The sequence below is a fragment of the Aspergillus tubingensis genome (genome assembly GCF_013340325.1).
Source record: "Aspergillus tubingensis WU-2223L DNA, scaffold_4, whole genome shotgun sequence".
NCBI classification, from domain to species: Eukaryota; Fungi; Ascomycota; class Eurotiomycetes; order Eurotiales; family Aspergillaceae; genus Aspergillus; species Aspergillus tubingensis.
The window spans coordinates 2,399,145-2,416,650 of NW_023336278.1; the positions used below are offsets into that span (position 1 = coordinate 2,399,145).

The window sequence follows — 17,506 nt, forward strand, 5'->3', positions numbered from 1 at the left end:
ACCCCCATGTCTACCAGCTCTCCCCTTATTGGTATACCCTACTAAAATGTTTCTTCCGCTGCTGGACCCAAATTCGACAATGCGTACGAGGCCTATCACAAAGCCATCTGTACCCATGGGCCAACCTGATCGTCGACGGACAATACAACACACTTGTCAGCGAAGCTATCCCCAAACCTTCTATTCAAGCCATCGCCACAAACCCTGGAGTTGACAATAACGTATTGAAATCTTTCTGGGCATAACAGATGAATCAATCAAGGCCGTGGAGCTACACTGTAGTGACTTGGCTACAGCGACAGACTGTTGCCAAGACACTGACGCATGTACTGAATATGCTGCTTGTGCAAAGGGGCAGATGTTTACTGTGATTGAAAGACATGTACTGGATGTCTGAGTGCTAATTAGTGATGATATGTGTGAGAAAGAGCTGGGGTACCTTCAGAAGAACAAGATTTGGCATAAGGGTTTGCCAGGTTATGTGGATGCTTTCTGGATGGTTTGTGAGACGTGGTAATAACCTTTAGAAGTATGCAAAACGAATGTGGATCAAGGAGTAGAAGGAAGGGAAAGGAAGCAGGAAAAAGGGGAGACTTGGAGAACGGACAGAAACAGAAAGCAAGAGGAAATGGAACCGAGTAATGATAACAAAGGGCATAGGAAATACAACAGAGCTTTATCTTTACTTATCATTATTTTATTTATCCATTTGTTCTACAAATCGCGGAGAGTACTTCGGGGCGAAGGGACTAAATTTATTTTTAATTAAAATTTACTTGTACAATGTTTAATGTTTAAGTATAATGAGTTAATAAAACTTCGCGAGGGGACCTCGCGCGCATATTCAAATAATGGCAAGAATGAGTCGCAGTTAACCTGGAGTCTTTTCATTTCGCGATAAGCTCAAATTCTTGGGGAAGAAATAGAAATATAATTTATGATTACTTGCATATCCATAATACTGAGTACTGAACATATCAAAGCATAGCTTGCTAAAAATAAAACATACTCATCTATGATATCTATGGCCATCCACATAATAAATTAGGACAATCAGTGGAATACTCTCGTTACCAGTAATAGTTATTTAACTATCCATACCGAATACAAGATAAACAATATTACTGGACTAGAGTTGTCGATTGCCCGAGGGCTGCCTTTACCGGCGCTTTCTGCCTGACAAGTCCGCCTTACTAAGTGATAATTAACTAGGAGGCTGTAACATAGGTATAGCTACTTTATATAGTATTTAAGCAGCAACTCGGATTCTTTCTGCTTCCTTATTGTACATCATGCTGACTTACTTCAATGTCTTTTAGTGTTTTCCCGTTAGACTGTCAGCAGCTACCAATTCTCCAAAGGCTGCTGGTAGATGTTGTTCCTAACGCAGACCAGAATAGGTTAGGTGAGGAAGCATGAGAGACGGATGTCTCACAGTGCAATGGGATAGTCGTCTCGCTTACGTGGCAGACTGGCTTGCCGCTTACAGTAAGAGACTAAAGGCTTTACACTTACACCAATCAGCGGAAACCTGCAGAAACTCCAAGCAGAGCGGTCAGCTCGGCGGTGGGATTAGAAGATAGCACAAGTTTTTTAGTTTACAGTCCTACTATCCTGGCATTCTCAACTGCCACTTCCTTCCCGTCAGCCCAGAAAAAGCAATGGCCAGAAACAAGAATATCCCACGGGGCGGGCGACTACAATGGTGTGCTCAGCTTTATCAAGACCATGCAAGCCAGCCTGCAACTCTGTTAGTCCACAGAACAACCACGCCGGAACCCGAGGCGATACATCCAGCCTTCGCAATTCAGGTCTATACTACTGTTGCCCTCGAGCAAGAGAATGATCTCATCGCTATATGCCGATACTTATCCCGTGAGATATCCACGTCACCCGGACCGTCATTTGAGATCTATTGTACCCCACAAACCGATGTATTCGCCTGCGTGGAGCATCAGCGGCGTGAGATATTCCATCGCAAGGCCATCTCACCATCTCGAGATGATGGTCTCTTCCCTGGGATCGCCAAGGTCGCCCTCAGCAGAGAGGATCCGCAACTTCAGGGAGTTATATTTGTTATTATGTCCTACAGTTTCCGCGACTATCCGTTTTATCCGGACGATGAAGCCGAAACCGGACCTTTGTTCGTCAAATTCGACCGCTGTTTTCCGTACCAGGCTCGCGTTGACCTGCCTTCACCCAAGCCTGATGACGACGAGGGATGGGAGGAGGAAGTTTGGCCCGAACGGGAGGAGCTTGTGGTCCGCAAGTGCCGAAATATCTACCATGTCCGTCGAGAGTTGGCCTCCCTTCACATTCGAAGTCAACGTGATGATGTTGTTGAGGATTATGTGTACGATTACGGCCTGGGAGAGGATGAGGGCGACCCTAATAGGTCGGTTGAACCACCTAGGCCGGAGATTATAGAGGCGTGGCAGCGCAGAGCTGACTCACTGCCTAATGAAATTGCCGTTGCCCAGCCATCCTCCGACAAAGCGGCTATTGTCCTGACATCAGCCACTGTGCCTATCCTGGAACCAGACCTCAGGTATATCATATACGTCACATTTTCTCACAGCAACGAGAATCCCTTGACGTTGGAGATGATTGGGCGCGCTTTCACCGCCGCGATCCTGGAAAGCCTCCCCCAAAGAAAGACAGTATACTTTGAATTTCGTTCCGCCCCCAACCAGTCACTAGGCGCAACTCTGTCGTCACATCGAGGGTTAATGAATTCGAGACCCGAGGTGGGAGTGGCCGTTTCCCAGCCCGCTTTAGGACAAAGTGCCCGCAAGTTCCCACAAGTGGGGTACAACCGCGAAAACCCCAGGGACAGGGAACCCTACCAGACTTTTTTTGTGGTCCTCGACCGCCCGGACTTTCTCACTGGGCCAGGGGTGTTGTTTTTCTTGACCGATGGTGATGAGATTACCGATGAGGCGATGCAAACCGTCTACAAACTATATATGGAACGGGAGCAACCTTGCGATTATGACATATTTCGGGTTTGGCGCAGCGTGGGAATCCACGAGGCGGCACTAAGGCTCGCAATGATTTATTGATTTTGATCTGACAAGCTTCCTGTAGTCATCATTGCACCATCTCTTGTGCTCCTTGATCCTGAATTTGAGCCGTAATTTTCGATTAGTTTCGCACTTGGTGCCACGTCTGACAGGAATAACAAGTAATAGTAACCACGACTATACAGCTTGATCTACATAGATCAAAACCCGGCTAACCTAGGCCAACCGAAGCAGTGCGTTGTACTTAGGCCCCACTGGTGCAGCATTAGCGTAACCATTGGAAATAATCAACAGAAACCCATATTGGGAATATTTAAAGCCTAAGTAAAGTTAAATATCACGTCCCAATAGTCTCGAACAACTTTACTTTGTCGAGATAGTCCGTCGCTTGGGTAAGTTGTATCACACAGGTATCTTGACCTGGCCCAACCTGCGGGCCAGGCATGTGGATTATCGTATATTCGGTTACGTTAGTCGACACCGTAGCTGCAGTATCTCAGCTGAGCGTTTGAAGCTACTCTTCTGCCCAACCAGGGTACCAAGACGTTGGAAACGATGTTCTCCATGCGTCGTTAAGGATTTGAAAAAACATTATAATCTCGAACTCAGTGGAAGGCATCTCCAGTCTACAATCATAGCAAATCATAGGAGGTCGAAAAGGTCAACACCTATAAGCAGATCATGTTCAAAGGACTGCTGTTACATATTACAGCAAAGCGATGGCTGCTGCATACGAACTGCTAACAGTACAACTTTCCAGGTTATCCTTGATTTGTCCAGCCCTATCTACCAGCCAAAGCCTTCTTAGAGGAGGTTATTGATAATGTCCATGAGCTTCTGGTAGTCCTCAGTGCTGAGATTGAGGTACTCGAGGCAAGCAGATCCACATGGGCTGGGTGTTCCCTCCTCGGTAAAAAGTGTAGCGAGGTTCATGCATTCAGCAGCAAGGTTCTCAATTCTCAAAGCTGGTGATGATCAGTATTTCCATTTTCAGTTTCCAGGGACATAGGAGCACGTACAAGAAGTGGAGGTCTGAGTGACAGTCACGCTTCTGCCAATGTTGGCGTCATGGCACATTTGGATGTTGTAGTCAGGGACACCTGGCCAGGACTGGCGCTTGAATAGAACCTCGCCGTTGACCTCAGCACGCTTGACGTTGCCGTTGAGACCAATCATGAGCAGATTACCTGCAAGAGGAGCAGCTAGGCCGGTGATAATGGGAGAAGCGATGGGAGGTGCGGGGCAGGAAGGAAGAAGAGAGATGGCGGCAACGGATATGCCGGAGACTATGAACTTATTGTGCATGTTATGGTTACTAGTATATGGAAGAGAAAGGGAAGTTGGGGTAAATAGGGTAGAAATTGCAGCAGCTGATTCAAGCAGAGGATTGGTTTGGTTTCTCTGGATGTCAGAGAGTCGGGTATTGAGGACCCTTTTATATTTTTGTTGTGCACCGCATCACTAGACATGAATGAAGAGATGCGTCATTTTCTGGAGACGGGAGTCGAATCCCTGCACGCTAACATGCATTCTTCTAACAAGTTTGAGGGGACGGTCCTCGCCCTTGTGTCAATGATTCTCTTGGTCGGCCTATCAAGAATTAGAGGTTAGTGTCTGGTGATGTTGCAAGGAAGGAAAGAGGCCACAACCGACAGGGAAGATAATGAGAGCGGACCTACCTATTCCACATATTGGACCAATATTGAGTGAGATCACACCGAAATGACCCCAAATGCATTGGTTGCAACCATATCATGGGTCTTTTGGGATAGCTGATTTTGAACAGACCAACCACGTTTTGCTCCCAGCCAGGCGTTGGGGCAGTTGTTTACCCTAGGAATGACTGAGCCTGGATTTAGGCTGGTGTATCCATCCTCTTGACGCCAAGCGATTAGGTCAAACAATTTTCAGGACCAAGAGAGGAGGGCCGCTATAGCTAAAAAGTGCTCTGGCATCCAGTTTGCAGCGTCTGCTTTCCCCCGAATCTCCATTATGTCCTCTCGGGTCTACCACATTCTACACTATTGCCAACTACGGCTTCACCAATTGAGTTCAGATATGAAGCTAAGACGCATCTACTCCAAAGCACTACCCATTCTCAAGACATTGGGTGCCTCTCTCGTGGCCTGGAAGATTGTATGCGTTATCGCCGGCACTGCATATGCCCTCATGGTGGTCTCGTCAGAATCACTGGAGCCAAGCCTCCACCGAGGAGATCTCATATTCCTGTGGAATCGGCGGCAGAGGATACATACCGGTGATATTCCAGTTGTGTGGTTCGATGCTCGTCCACTACCAATGGTACACCGAGCGATTCGGGTTATTGAACGAGGAGTGGATGGGGTTTCGCAATCAGAGTATGTCCTCCGCTCCCCCTTTTTGTCTGTGTAGACCTAAGGCGTATTTACGAGGACCAGGCAACTTATCTTGACGTAAAGGTGATAATAATGCTGTCGACGATACTGGGATTTACCCAGAAGGCCAGCAGTTTGTCTACCGCGAGGATATAGTGGGCTTGGTGTATGGCTATATTCCTCATGTTGAGTGGATGAGTCTGTGGCTCAAGGAAACCCCATTTATCCTGTGCATAGTCACGGTTACGTTGATTGTTGTTGGCGTGGCGTCATAGGCACTCGGCTACAGGGTATCAATACCCTCTTCGTTCCCGCTTTCACTGCCTTGACTTGGATGTGAAATTTCAGGAAAGTAGAGCGATGCAGGCTGTCGTATGGGCTACGAGCTCAATATTTGTTTGATTTGTTTTCGTCTGCTTCACCGAGCGAGATGTTGTTATGGAGCTCCGTTCCCATGTTTTCGCCGGACTTCATTCGGCCTCTGTATGGCTCACAAAGCTTGAGTAGCATCCTGCAACCTAAATCCTACATGGAAGAGGAGCTGGTGGGCCATATAGGATACTACTATCGGCGGCAGACAGTTGCATTAAACCGGAGTTAATAGGGAAGGTAAGTCCGTACGGGAAAGATCTGTGGTACCGACGGGATACATCTCGTTTGCGATATTAAAGCTGCACGGAAACGGTATGATCTGCATGTACAAGATGTAGAGCTATACCCAATACAACAGTTGCATGATGGAGGATTCCAATCCATAAATAGTGAATAGTATAATTCTTATTGGCCGTCTTCGCTGACGGGGCCGATGAATCAACGGAACAAAGTGTCTCCATTAGATTAAGGAGGTTGGTTATTTTGACAGATCAGTTGATGAGTTGTGAATTAACCGAGGCCAACTCTATATAAATTCTTGGACTACTGTTGTTGAACCTCAGTATATTGCCTCCTAAGCTGGTAAGCTTCTGATTCTCTGTGGTCTTGCTTCTGGCAAACATCCTGTCACCATGCATTTTTCCTTCCCAATCTTAGCCATCCTTGGGTCAATGCCCTTTATCGTTCAAGCGCAGCTCACTGGACATGTCGGCCCTACAACTTCCGCTACAGACAAGGCTGCTGTGAAAACATGCAATGTCTTGGATTATGGAGCAGTGGCAGATAATACCACCGATGTTGGTCAGCCAATTATGAATGCTTTTAATGATTGTGCGTCCGGTGGACTGGTATACGTGCCGGAAGGAGACTATCTTCTTGTCAATTGGGTTGGCCTTGTTAACGGAACTGGGGCCGCGGTCCAGCTCGACGGCGTTTTATACCGTGGATCTGATCCAGGGTCTCAGGGGTACATGTTCTCGATCAGTGATGGCTCTGACATCGAATTTTTCAGCTCCACTGGTAAAGGCGCCATTCAAGCCAGCGGATATCTATACCATCTTCAGGGTACTCGCGTTGGACCCCGAATTCTGTCAGTTAGTGCTGTTACAGACTGTCAGTTCATGACCTTGCCTTGGTGGACGCGCCGATGTTTCATTTCGGTATTGGTGATGCTTATAATGGTGAGGTTTATAATATGGCAATCCGAGGTGGAGATTCCGGTGGTTTAGATGGTATTGATGTTGCTGGTAGCAATATTTGGATTCATGATGTAAGGAATCCTGGCCCATAATATCAATGCTAGCTAACGATTATAGGTTATGGTCACCAATAAAGATGAGTGCGTCACTATGAAGGTTCATATTCCACCTATTCACCTGTTGGGCCTTGTTAACATAGTTCCTACTAGACCGGTGCCGCGAATATTCTCGTCGAAAATATATATTGCAATATCAGCGGTGGCTGCGGCATGGGGTCCCTGGGAACCGGGGCTAATGTCACTGACATTACCTATCGCAATGTGTACACATGGTCTTCGAATAACATGTTTTTGATCAAGTCCAATGGAGGAGATGGCACTGTCTCCAATGTTCTCTTGGAAAACTTTATTGGCACCCACTATCCATTGATCGATCACACTGGGAGAGACTGGATACTGACTCCATGACTATCATTTAGGTCATGGAAACGCCTACTCGCTGGACCTTGATGCGTACTGGTCGAGCATGTCAGCCGCCGAGGGAGATGGTGTATATTATACCAATATCACTTTCTCTAACTGGACTGGTACCTGAATACGACGGTGCTAGAAGGGCATCTATATTTCTTTCATGCCCTGCTGAGGTTCCCTGCACAGATATTACCGTTGAAGAGGTGAATATCTGGACAGAGGTTGGAGACGAACAAACCTACTTCTGCGGAAACGCTTATGGCACTGGTGTATGTTTTAATGAGGCTGCGACACCAACATCCTATGCAAGCACTATCACCGTAACATCAGCACCATCAGGATACTCAGCAACCATGATGCCCGAGGATCTTTCCTCAGCTTTCGGCTACACGTTGTCCATTCCAACTCTAACACTACCAGTATCCTTCTACCCTGGAGTGGCACCATACAGCGCGATTGCAGGTAGTAGCTGATCGAGTATTCAGCTGCACACTCAGACCTTACTATTGATATTGATGAGAGTACAGGGACTGAGGTTGTCAGTATTCAGTGGCTGTCTTACAGAGCCTGAAGACAACTTCGTTCCCTTACACGAATCTTTTTCTTTTTCTCCCAAGACTCCACCGTGAACAAAAATATTGATACTTCTCTTCCTTGTGCTTTTCCGTTGTCGCTGCAGAATGCTGTCAAAGTCTTCAAGATTTATGCTTCGACACTTGCTAAAGATCGAGCATCTCTGCTGTCGTCAAATGTTGTCTAATGTCATCTTTAATTTAATCTTTTTTTTAATCATTCCAATTACCCATAATAGTTCTTATGAATATACCCTTAGTAAATGAGTAACACCCAGCTGGTTTCTGAATCACTATGCTCAAATAAGCCGCGAAGCTTTCTAACTCACTGAGGATCTCCTCGGCAGATTATCCAGTTGTGTTCAGTGATGAAGAAAGAGGGGTTGCCATGGCAGAATCACGTGAGTGGAACGACTCCGAACAGCTTCTATCCCAGGTTAGAGAATACCTCGATATTTGCGATATGAATTATCACATACAACCGCAGGGTGTGGAGAACAGGGATTCCTGGTAACGGGGTCACGATCCTCGCGTTATTCTCCTGCCAAGAAAAAGGGTCAGATGTGGGCACCGCCGCCGCCGCCGCCATGTTACGCCTTGCACCCTGTGCTACAGGACTGGTGTCACCACGTCGCTGACTACAATAATCTTACTAGCCAATTGCATGAGTTGGCGCTGATTTCTATTGGATACATGGTCCCACATTAAAAACGAGAGAGAATATGCAGAGATCCAGCAGCGGTTGCTTCCACATGCAAATCTATCTGATTAGCAGGGAGAGGGACCATTGGCAAAGCGGTACAATTGATAGGACAGGAAATCTCTACTCAGGTCAGGGCAAACTAAGACAGGCCGAAGAGATGTAACAGCGAGCGCTGGCAGGCAAGGAGAAGGCACTGATCACTTATCTACCCTTGACACCGTTAACAATCTTGGGATTCTCTACACTGAACTGGGAGAACTAAAAGAGGCCGAACAGATGTACCAGCGAATTTGTAATCAAGGGGTCCCGCGCCGGCGACTTTCCGCTATTTATTTAGGGCATACAGCCGCGACGGGGTCAGAAATTAGTGCGTCAGTATCAGAACGGAGCCGGAAAAACTGTTCAGTCAATATCAGAAAATTCCTAATACCGACTGAGCTTATACACGTGATTTATTATCATTTTTGATACTAAATCAGCTCCTCACGTGATTTGAAAATCTATTCTAGAAATAAAAGAAAAATCCCTAAAAATCCCTAATACTCTAAATATCCTAATAACCCCTAAAACTACCCTAAGGAATCCTAAAGGTATGGATATAATAGCTAATTTATTTCGGAAAAGCTGATACAGAATTAGAAAAACTTAGTCTGACACTGAGTGTATTCACACGTGACCTAGATCATTCTGAATCAGGATTTCTCTGATATTGATGTACTAATTTCTGACTCCGTCGCGTGTGAGACCCCATTTATAATCAGCCAGCGGGGTCTAACGGATAATTACTAAACATCAAGTTGGAGATACTTAAGACAATTAGTTGGCTCTTGATACTGGAGTAGCGCACAACTACAACATTATTCGTGGTCAATATTAGAGAACTTTCAGTCATGGCCCGCACTGTCCTTGTCACTGGCGCTAACGGCTATATCGGTAATGCCGTTGCACGTTCCTTTGCCCGCGCTGGTTGGATTACATACGGCCTCATCCGCTCAGAAAAGGCAGCTCTCTCTCTCCAAATGGATGAAATTATCCCCGTCATTGGCCAAATTGACAACGTGGAGAACCATCAATCCATTCTCGAGCAACTTCCGCCAGCTTTAAACGCTATTGCCTCGACATCTGAGAGTATAGAGAATTATGAGGGCCACTATAGGAACATCGTCAAGCTCCTCCGCACTCTCGCCCAAGCAAGCAATGAAGTTGGCACCCGTCCACTGGTTATCTTCTCCTCCGGCTGCAAGGACTACGGTATGGGTCCACACTATGACGGTCAGGAGGGCTTACAGCCGCACACGGAAGAAAGCCCGCTTAACCCGCCAGCTATTCTGACCCCACGCGCAACCCTCTCCCTCGAGATCTTTCAGCACGCCGATCTTTTTGCGCCTGTTCTTGTCCGCCCGACTAATGTCTTCGGTCGCTCTGCTAGCTACTATCGCGGCTTCTTTGAGATTGCGGCTGGGGTCGCCAAGGTCAACAAATCGCTCGTGATCCCTGTTCCCGCTAACTCGGTCTGCCACGCGCTACACGTGGATGACTGCGGCGATGCCTATGTGGCCATTGCGTCTCACCCTTTGAGGAATGAGGTGGAAGGAGAGATCTTCAATATTTCATCCTCTAGGTATGAGACTGTGGATGAGATTGCACAGGCGCTAGTTAAGGAGTATAAGATAAAGCATGGGGTGGAGTATGTTGATGGTTTGTCGGAGAGCGAGACCACGTGGCCGCCAACGCTGATTGACTTCCCGCAGTGGACTGGTTCCGAGAAACTCCGGAAAGTCACTGGCTGGACGGAAGTGAGGCCCTTGTTTTCGGAGGCGGTGCATTTGTATCGTCTTTCGTATGAGGCGGCGGCGCAAATGGGACACGAAGGTATTGAAAAAATCAAGGACAGAGTGAGGGCTTTTATGGGCGAGGCAGACTTAAAAAGGAAGTGAGGTATCTGAAAGTGCGTTTGGGCTGTTGCAGGATGATGTTAGTTATAGCACAGTTTAATCATCAAGAGACATCTGTTGGGGAACGTTCATATATCAATAAATGTAGATCAGGTACAGTAGCAATCTAGGGAGATCCTCTTTTAAGTAAACAGTGATTTGTGGTGGGAGCCCTACTTGTATCCCTGCTCGTGCTGTTGTAGGATGCTTTTTTTTTTTTTTTTGGCACAATCCATTCCTGCAAAGTCCACAGGCGCCGCCAATATGGGGACTGTAAAACTTCAAGGATACCTAAGTAGGATCGCCATTTTACAATGTTTCTCTTACGATTTTGCTCCCGTCGCAAGTGTCGTGCCAATACTGGCTTCTTGGCGTATGTTCTCCCATCGTCCAATCATTGTAGCCAATTGCCTCTTCAATATTGGAGCTCAGCTCTCGCAACCAAGCAATGACAGAGGTTGCAGACCGGTAGATTTGGCTCATCTACATTCGGACATGGTGAGAGGATCAACATAGTTATTAGTCATCGTCTTAGACCCGGCTACAACATAACGTAATCAACGGTTGGACGGCCCACACGGTTGGACGGCCCATCTGGTTATCCCATATAAAATATATCTTTTTAAATCTGTTATATTTCAACCAATTCTGGACGATATTAGTCCTAACTTTATATAAAGATAATATATTAGCAGAAAGAATGATATATAATTTTCTCTGATTTTTAAAGAATTTTTTATAAAGGATATATCAATGTATTTAAAATTACAGATAAAATATATATATTATAATATGATAAGATACTATTAAGAATTATATAGATTTTTGAGAGGTATTAGATTATTATATATATTATTTTTACTTTATTTATACAATATCGGGTCTTTTAAACTTGTAATAGTTGAGATATCTTGTGTTTAAAAAGAGTCTTTTGTATAGTATTACCAGATGGGCCGCCCAACCGTGTGGGCCGTCCAACCGTTGATTACGTTACAATAAGTATGGGAGTAGAATAGGAGAACAAGGCCTGTTCCTAGAAAGCAGAGACTTGCTATTATATTATAACTTTATAATCCTGTAAATATTAAGAATACTTGACTAATCTATTATAGTAGAACAAGAGCCCAGTTTATTAAAAATGGACAGGGCTGGGTAAGTCTAACTATAATATATTATTATTCCCAAGATTAAAGAAGGTTGGATAAGTATATTATCTAAAATTCTGTCCTAGTATCCTAAAAATTTATAATATATTTTAAGCTTTCTATTATTATCTTGTATTATACTGAAGAATCTGTTTTTCTGTATTTATTAAATCCCTCCCTGTATAGAGGTAAAGAGCAACAAGTTTAGTATTATTTATATATATAAATATATAATAACTGTGGACAGATATTACCTATTTCTGAGGTACTGACTACTACTGTAATCTATATAACTATATTAGTTTTATAGATATACCACGTCATCTCTAAGACAGATATCTAGTATTAATAACTAAGTCTATAAGACTTAGATTATTTCTATATTTTAAATATCTTTACTTAATGCCCGCTATATAACAAGCCCCTAGAAAATTATATTTGAAATAATATTAGCTTATTTTTCTATATTATCAGCACTGTTATTCCATCTCTATAATTTACAAAAAAGGTATATTGAAAACTCAAAAGTAATATCCAAAAACTGTATTATAATAATTGTAAAGTTTAGAGAGATGTTTTATACACAGTATTAAAATTAATAAACCAGATATTTAATTAGACTATACTGATAAGAGTATGTCTTAAATATACTTCTGTTGTATACTATAGGTTATCTATTTATACTAGAAATCATTAAGCTTACTAAATAGATTGGTCTATATTATTTTTTATTCTTCTAAAAAAAAGCGCTTTCTTAAGTGTAAAGCACGGCTAGTTTATATATAAATAAAACAAATAAGATATTCTAGATTCTGTTTATTCAAGCTAAGTAAGACAGAATATACTAATCTTTTAAGATAATTCTCCGGTAATAAAAGTAATATATAATTTTTTAATATATTCTTAATAATATAGATTTTATCACATTGCTTCTCCCAAGGATTAAGAGATATTATATATATATATATATAATAATAGTTTACCAGCCTCTCAAGTTTCATTATTAATATATATACTATTATTTCAGGCATCTTATATAATTGCTTTAATATCTATGTTCTCTATGTTCTAATATTTCTTATTTATAAAGCCACCAGCTTAGCTTTTATATTATTATATACAGATTTAATACTAAACATTTTTCCATGCACTTGGCGTTCAAGATCTGAATATTCTTTTTCTAAAATATTTTTAAGATATGTCTGGTAAGTAATTAAATATTTATAACTACAATATACTAATTCAGCAGATATCTGCTTAATTAAAACAGTTTATTAAACTAGCCTCCAAAGAAAATAATAACTCTCTAGTAGGGAAATCTTCACAACAGGACAACAGTCAAATAATATCTAATAAATTTATAAATAGTATTATTTAATAAAGCTCTTTATAAGAAATACAGTAATATAATTTTTATTTCTTTAATTTAATTGTTCTGTGGAGCTATAAGAATTTAAAAATAAGAATATTTTTTCTAAATATAATTAATATATATAACAGATATTCAATCAGATTAGTATATATAATAGAAATTTAAATTAAATTAATACTCTTTTCTACAGACTTAAAATTTAAATAAATCTATTAAATATAATATAAATAAATATTATAATAATAAGTATTACCCCAATAAGCATTATATAAAATAATATATTAATATTTTTATAATAAATTTTAAGAATTCTATATATTCTATAGTCTAGAAAGCTTAAACTATATATACTTGTTATTTAATATTAAGATATAATATTATTAATAAAGTAATAAAACTAAAGTAAATAAATAATAAGTAAAATAAATAAATAAAAATATAAATTATAATAAAAGAATAAATTATATTAGTAATTATCTAGATACTCTAGTAAAATAAAATGAAAGATTATTTATAAATAATCTAAGAATTTAGTATATAATTATATCTATTCCAGCAGTTATCTTAATATTTAGTATTATTTACTTTATCTAGATTATATACTTTCAGAAGTATTTCTTTTTATAAGAAATATTAATATATTATAGCCTGTACATATACTTACAGTCACTTATAAAAAAATAAAGATTATATATTAGACAGCAGGTTATAAAGATAATAATAATATTAAAATAAAATAAGATAATTAAAAAAATAAAATTATATTAATATATTTAGATCTGTTTAATTTTACTGAGCTAGCAGATAATAGAAAAAAGCAGTATTATATTTAATAATCTTATTATAATCTTTTTAAATAGATAGTATTCTTTCTGTAGAAAATATAATAAAAATTAATAAATAAATTAATATTATATTTTTTTATTATATTATTTTTTTTAGTATATCTTGTCCTCTCGCTCCTCTATACAGTTAATAAGATAGAAAGAAAAAAATTATAAAAAAAAAGATAATTTTATTATCACATTTTAATCTCCGTGATTTTATTAAATAAATAAATAATAGAGTTAATAATAATATATTTATAATAATAAAAGTCTTTTTCTTATCTCCGCGATTACTGCAGGGAATAAATAATAAAATAAAAATTAATGAATAAGCAGATATTATATTTATTTATAATATTATTTTTTTAATATATCTCATCCTCTCACCCCTCCATGCGGCTGGTGAGGTTAGAGAAAAAAAAATTATAAAAAAAAATTAAAATAAATTCTATTATTATATTTAAATCTTCATAATTTCTACAGTGAACAGATGGTAGAGTGGATAATAATATTTTTATAATATTAGAAATTCTTATATTTAAAAATTCTTTAATTATCTAATATATTTTATCAACTTATTTCTCCACAGGACTGTTAAGCTTATATTTTAATAATTATTTTTAAATCTCCATAATTTCTGTAGTGAACGGATGGTCAAACAAGACAAAAAATAAATATATATTATATTTATTTATAATATTATTTTTTTTAGTATATATTATTCTCTCACCCCTCCGTATAGCTGGTAAGGTTGGAGGGGGAGAGATTATAAGAAAAAAAAATAAAAATAAATCTTACTATTATATTTGAATCTTCATAATTTTTATAGAGAATAGATAGTTAAGTAGGTAACAGTATTTTTATAATATTAGAAACTCTTTTTTTATTTTATATATTATATTAACTTGTCTCTTTATATGGCTGCTGAACTTGCATTATAATAATTATCTTTAAATTTCTATGATTTCTATAGAAAATAGATAATAAAGCAGGTAGTAATATTTTTATAATATTATAAGTTATCTGTCTTTCTGGCATGCTTTATTATTAGGTTTTTTTATATAATTAATAAAATATAAAAAAGAATAAATTATAAAAAAAATAAATAATAAAAATCTGATTAAGTAAATAATTATTTTTTTAAATATTTTATAATAATTTATATTTTATAAAATTATCTTGGAGAGAATCATGGATTTAATATATTATATTAATTTTCTAAATATTATACTCTTCTTTCTAAATAAAATCAGAGTAATATAGTTTATTAATATTTATTATAGACTTACTTTAAATTTGCTTTTTTAGTGTTTTGATATAGATTAAAAATAATAGATAATATATAGTTATACTATAGAAGAGAATATCTTTTAAAATAAAAAAAGAGAAATAGAAAAATAAGTTTTTTTAAAAAAAAAAGAAAATAATCAAAGAATATAAAATGAAAAAAGAAAGAAAAAGATATGTATACAGAAATATAAAATTAATAAAAATTAAAAAAAATTAGAAAAAGTAGAAATAAAAAGAAATAATGAATAAAAATAGATATATACTATTATTAGTATTTTACTATATATAATAATCTTATTATTTTTGTTTTAAATTTAGAGAGATTACAGCATAATAGTTAATATTAAATAAGTATTAAAATTATATTTTTAATTTAAAATAATCTATTATTTACTTACTGATTATATCCAGTATACTAATATTTATATAAAAAGAAAAAGTTTTATTAAGTAAACTAGCTACATTATATTAGAATTATTAAATATTATAAATATAATTATTACAGATAGTTAACTCTACTGAGCAGACTAGCTATACTATATTAAAATTATTAAATATTATAATAATTAAAATATATAATATATTTACTTTATCTTCTAAGAATTATATATGATATATATATTATATATATAATATATATACTATATATTCTATATCTTATATATTCCAGGGATTTTACTGATAGTATATATTTTAAGAATCCTTGGCTATATTATATTAGAGCTATTAAATATTATAAATAGTTGTTCCTACTGACTGAGCAGGCTATACTATATTAGAATTATTAAATATTATAATTTTAAGTATTACAGTAATTAAAATATATAATATATTTATTTTACTTTCTAAGAGTTCTATATGATATATATACTATATATATAGTATATATACTATATATTCTATATCCTATCCTACTGGGGTTGGTGTATTAAATATATGATTTCTTTAGGATTCCCGCGGTTTGTATGGGGCTGATTTCTTAGTATAAGATATAATAATATTAATTTTTAGAATACAGTGCCTTTTTCTAATTTAAAACCCATTTATCTTAAAATTTAATAGTATATAGATATACTAATTAATTTCAAGAATCCTAATTTATAAAAGATTAAATAATTTTATATAGTATACTAATAATATAAAATTAACAAGTTTTATTAGGATTCTATTTTAATTTTTATTTTATTAAGATTTATAAATAATATAGTTCTACTAGTATTATATTTATATATATAAAAAAATTATAAATATTATATAAAGTATATTATATTACTCTATAATCTATATATAAAATTTAAATATTTAATTATTATTTAATTTTACATATTTATTATATCATAAAGAATATAATACTATTAAATCTTAATATAATATAAAAAATTAATATTATTGAATGAATATTCCTTCCCTAAAATCTTATTTTTAAATAAAATATATATAGAATAGTCAGTTTCTGGTATAAGTTATCAGAAGTTAAAATTAATTATATAATAGTTTTTAATAATTATTAATTAAAATAAATTATAAATATTCTGTTATATTATATATAATAATTATACTAGTATTTATATATTACTGTAAAATTATATTTAAGAAAATAATATAAGAATAACTGTGTTACAGACCCCTACTAGTTAACCTACTAGCAAGGCGGACTTGCCAGGCAGAAAGCACCGATAAGGACAGTGTTCGGGTAAAAACCAAACTGTTAATGAGTATAATTTTAGATTACTCTTATAACACCCAGAATAGTCTTATATTACATGATTATCTACTATTAAATCTACCACTGGAGATATACTCAGGATATACTAGAATCCTGGATTATAATTAGATTAACCATTACTCTACCCTAGATAGTATATAATATAATATACAAAGAATAGGATATATAAAAATGCTTTTTCATGTACTTAACTAGTTTTATTCTTTATATTTAATAATACTGTCTTTAAGTAACTATATATTTAGAAGTTTAGTTACAGAATACTTATCCGCACTTACTTACAAATAACTGCACGGCACTATTCAGCCTTATTTCTCTTCTTATGTCTAAGACCAGTTGCCCTTAGATAATCATTAGTCTGATATCTTGTCAACCCAGTTCAATAGTATATATACCAGTGAAGCTAAGCTAACAGGGACAGGGAAGTGATCCTAGGGTTTGACAGTTAATAGTAAGGTTTATACCTGCTATCAGGTCAATAGTCAGATTAAGAAAAATCTTATATTTGACCATGAGTAA

At 37.2% G+C, this 17,506-nt stretch overlaps 3 protein-coding genes across 3 annotated transcripts; 2 read left to right on the forward strand and 1 right to left on the reverse strand.

Annotated features, from left to right (window-relative positions):
* Positions 1 to 1,661: 1,661 nt before the first annotated feature.
* AtWU_03342 (uncharacterized protein) lies at positions 1,662 to 3,062 on the forward strand (the record flags this gene model as incomplete). The annotated part of the gene is made up of 1 exon (XM_035498455.1): positions 1,662 to 3,062. The coding sequence occupies one exon, from the start codon at positions 1,662 to 1,664 to the stop codon at positions 3,060 to 3,062; it is 1,401 nt and encodes a 466-aa protein (XP_035354348.1).
* A 765-nt stretch (positions 3,063 to 3,827) lies between these two features.
* On the reverse strand, positions 3,828 to 4,328 carry AtWU_03343 (uncharacterized protein; the record flags this gene model as incomplete). The annotated part of the gene is made up of 2 exons (XM_035498456.1): positions 3,828 to 3,988; positions 4,043 to 4,328. The coding sequence occupies 2 exons, from the start codon at positions 4,326 to 4,328 to the stop codon at positions 3,828 to 3,830; spliced, it is 447 nt and encodes a 148-aa protein (XP_035354349.1).
* Positions 4,329 to 6,381: 2,053 nt separating this feature from the next.
* AtWU_03344 (rhamnogalacturonase E) lies at positions 6,382 to 7,891 on the forward strand (the record flags this gene model as incomplete). The annotated part of the gene is made up of 5 exons (XM_035498457.1): positions 6,382 to 6,814; positions 6,868 to 7,019; positions 7,066 to 7,270; positions 7,427 to 7,534; positions 7,605 to 7,891. 5 exons carry the CDS (start codon positions 6,382 to 6,384, stop codon positions 7,889 to 7,891), a joined length of 1,185 nt encoding a protein of 394 aa, XP_035354350.1.
* Between the last annotated feature and the right edge of the window lie 9,615 nt (positions 7,892 to 17,506).